The following is a 3,076-nucleotide window of genomic DNA, read 5'->3' as shown; positions in this document are numbered from 1 at the left end:
ATACCTTATTTCCTTCCATCAGTACGTATTACATCACTGCCGTCACCATAAGCATAGTATGTGATACCTTATTTCCTTCCATCAGTACGTATTACATCACTGCCGTCACCATAAGCATAGTATGTGATACCTTATTTCCTTCCATCAGTACGTATTGCATCACTGCCGTCACCATAAGCATAGTATGTGTTACCTTATTTCCTTCCATCAGTACGTATTACATCACTGTCGTCACCATAAGCATAGTATGTGTTACCTTATTTCCTTCCATCAGTACGTATTACATCACTGTCGTCACCATAAGCATAGTATGTGTTGATGCACATATAGGTTACCAGTTGGACCAATTTATCAAGTTTATAATTTTCTCTATTATTACTGTAAAATTACTGTTGATACTTGCATGTGTATCTTATATATGAATAACACACAATTCATAAAAATTTAGGTGATGGTATTTTTGGTTCATATATGGAACAAAGTACCGTTCTTGACTTTCTTCACATGTGGTAACCTGCTGGTAACTTGAACATCCATTCTCATGTTTCTTCACTGCATGTATGTAATGAGCTGCCATATTGCATAGGTAGGAGGTAGACAGATGTGTGATCAGCAGACCTGTCAACCCTCCCGGATTCCGCGGGAGTCTCCCGGTATTTGATCAAATCTCCTTTCCCCTGTGCGGGAGACAGTTTCTCCTGTTAAATGACATTTTTGTAAGCATAAAAAAAAAATCGATCCTCTTTTGTCAAAATAACAGAAGGGAAGTAACTCTGCCTTTTTTTCTCATTCGGAAAATGTCGACTACTTTCGGTTTCCGAGAATGTAACAGGCCGAATTGTCCCGACTGTTTAACCTTTGCCGAAGTGAGAATTGTGGGATAGCCTATTTATATTGTTAAAAAAGCACATGGAGTTTATAAAATGATGTGTTATTATAATGTTTGTTGTCATCGTAATGGCTACGAAGCGTGTTGCCGCTAATTAAACAGGCTGTGTATTGACATTCAGTGTTGCCATATAAAAAAAAAAAAACTATCCAATTTAGTTCCAATAGCCGATGATAAGATTAAAAATCAATGTGCTCTAGTGGCGTCGTTAAATAAAACAAACTTTACTTTTAATAACACCTCTGAATTGTAAAATGTCTTCCCACTGGATTACATAATGCAACTATGACAAATCTGAGTTGACAGCGATACACACGATGCATGTTAAAATCACATGTCACAGCAAGACAACGAAAAGACCAATTAGCTGTATAAACATACTTGTGTCAGTGAATTTTGTATGTTTGTGCGGTAAAATGTTGGTTATAAGGGTACACTTCAAGAAATTATTTTTGTACAATTAAAAAATGTTGTTTGACATTGAACATAAAGTTACTCACGGAAATGGGTATAATTCCGGTATATTTCACACGATGTCCGTAAAGAGGTTTTACTTATGATTAATGAAAATACAATGTTTATTGCCATCATTATAATGATTTTAAATCAGTACCACGCCACCGTTCCTCATTATAGTAAAAACTGAATATTAATTTATAAGATTTATATAAATTTGTCTTTGGTATTAGGTACACTAACCACAAATGATAATGTAACGCAACCTGTAAGGCTGTAAGTGTAATACCGTAAATGTACTAATTAAATTTTTTATTTCTTGTTCATGTTCTTAACATTTTTGGATAAAATATTTTTTTTTGTTTAAATATGTATTAAATCATAATAATATTTAAACTTAAAAAAAAAAAATAATAATAATAATATTTTTTTTTTTTTTTTTTTAATGCCAAGATCTAAAGTTAAGAAGTATATATGACATTATAAAGTATTCATATAACTTATTGTAATAATGTTTTTTTTAAATCTTGCGATTTTGGGTTAAATTGTGTGAATTTAATAAATCTCCTGCTTTTTGACCAAATCTCCTGCTTTTTCAACACACACCTCCTGCTTTCTCTTGACTAAAGGTTGACAGGTCTGGTGATCAGTCTAGGATCAATCGCTGTCGCTATTTAGGTATTTCTGGTTCCAGCCAGTGCCCTACAACTGGTGTAACAAAGACTGTGGTATGTACGATCCTGTCTGTTGGGATGGTGCATATAAAATATCCCTTGCTACTAATCGAAAAGAGTGGCCCATGACTTGGTAGTAGTGGGTTTCTTCTCATTATATGTGTTGTCCGTAATCACGTGTCCAACACAATCTAACCATGTAGTGATTATATTATATATATATATATAACATTATTTACCACAACAATATATAGTATCAACCAAAAACAATAAAACTGAATCATACAATCTGAATAAAAATAAATATTCCAGGATATGTTAAACATTGTATAACCACTTTTACTTTTACTGTTAATACACTTGAAGTTTTAACACACAACAAATGTATCATTATAACTTAGTAAACAAGTGTCACCTGCTGAGAAGTCAAGGGTATGCTCCAATATTAATACATCAAATATATCATAATAACTTTGTAAACAAGTGTCACCTGTTGAGAACTCAAGGGTATGGTCTAGTATTAATATGAGTAATAATGTTTTATAAATGAACATTGCATGGATTTTATACAACAAAAATGATTTTATAATATGGAAGACTTCAATTTTCATTTGAAGATTTAGGGTAACTGGATATTGCATATATATTCCACTTGTTATTTTTGTTTTGGGTATAATTTTACTTTAGTCTGGTAGGTACTGAATTCGAATCACAAAACTGGCTCCCACCCATGTCACTACATGTATATATTGCCTATATCACTAACAACTACCAGTAATCATGAACCAACTTTCCGGGACAAACAACACAGTCAGCTTGGGGGAGGGGTGCCCAGCACAGCAGACTTCAACCTTAATTTAGATATTCAAATCAAGTAAAAATGAATTACTTAATGAAATTTTTTATTATTTATCAGGATGCCGTGATTCCACAAATCTCAGATTCTTGGTTGGAAGTGTAAAATTATGAGATGGAATCCCAAAACATGTACATTCTATTGTAGAACTTTACTCAGTTTTACTGGATCCCCAAATTCAATGCCTGGTTTGATTTGTTA

General features: G+C 33.0%; 1 protein-coding gene across 1 annotated transcript in view; it reads right to left on the bottom strand.

The window, feature by feature from the left end:
• The window catches only part of LOC121378062, a 13,710-nt gene extending 13,173 nt beyond the window's left edge, over window positions 1-537 (bottom strand). The window contains exon 1 of the mRNA XM_041506162.1: window positions 486-537. Within this exon, the coding sequence (XP_041362096.1) occupies window positions 486-537 (52 nt within the window). The remainder of the gene's footprint in view (window positions 1-485) is intronic.
• Window positions 538-3,076: the final 2,539 nt, after the last annotated feature.

This window comes from Gigantopelta aegis, chromosome 7 (genome assembly GCF_016097555.1).
Source record: "Gigantopelta aegis isolate Gae_Host chromosome 7, Gae_host_genome, whole genome shotgun sequence".
NCBI classification, from domain to species: Eukaryota; Metazoa; Mollusca; class Gastropoda; order Neomphalida; family Peltospiridae; genus Gigantopelta; species Gigantopelta aegis.
Note: the sequence above shows the minus strand (reverse complement) of the source record. Positions and strands in the feature narration are given on the sequence as shown.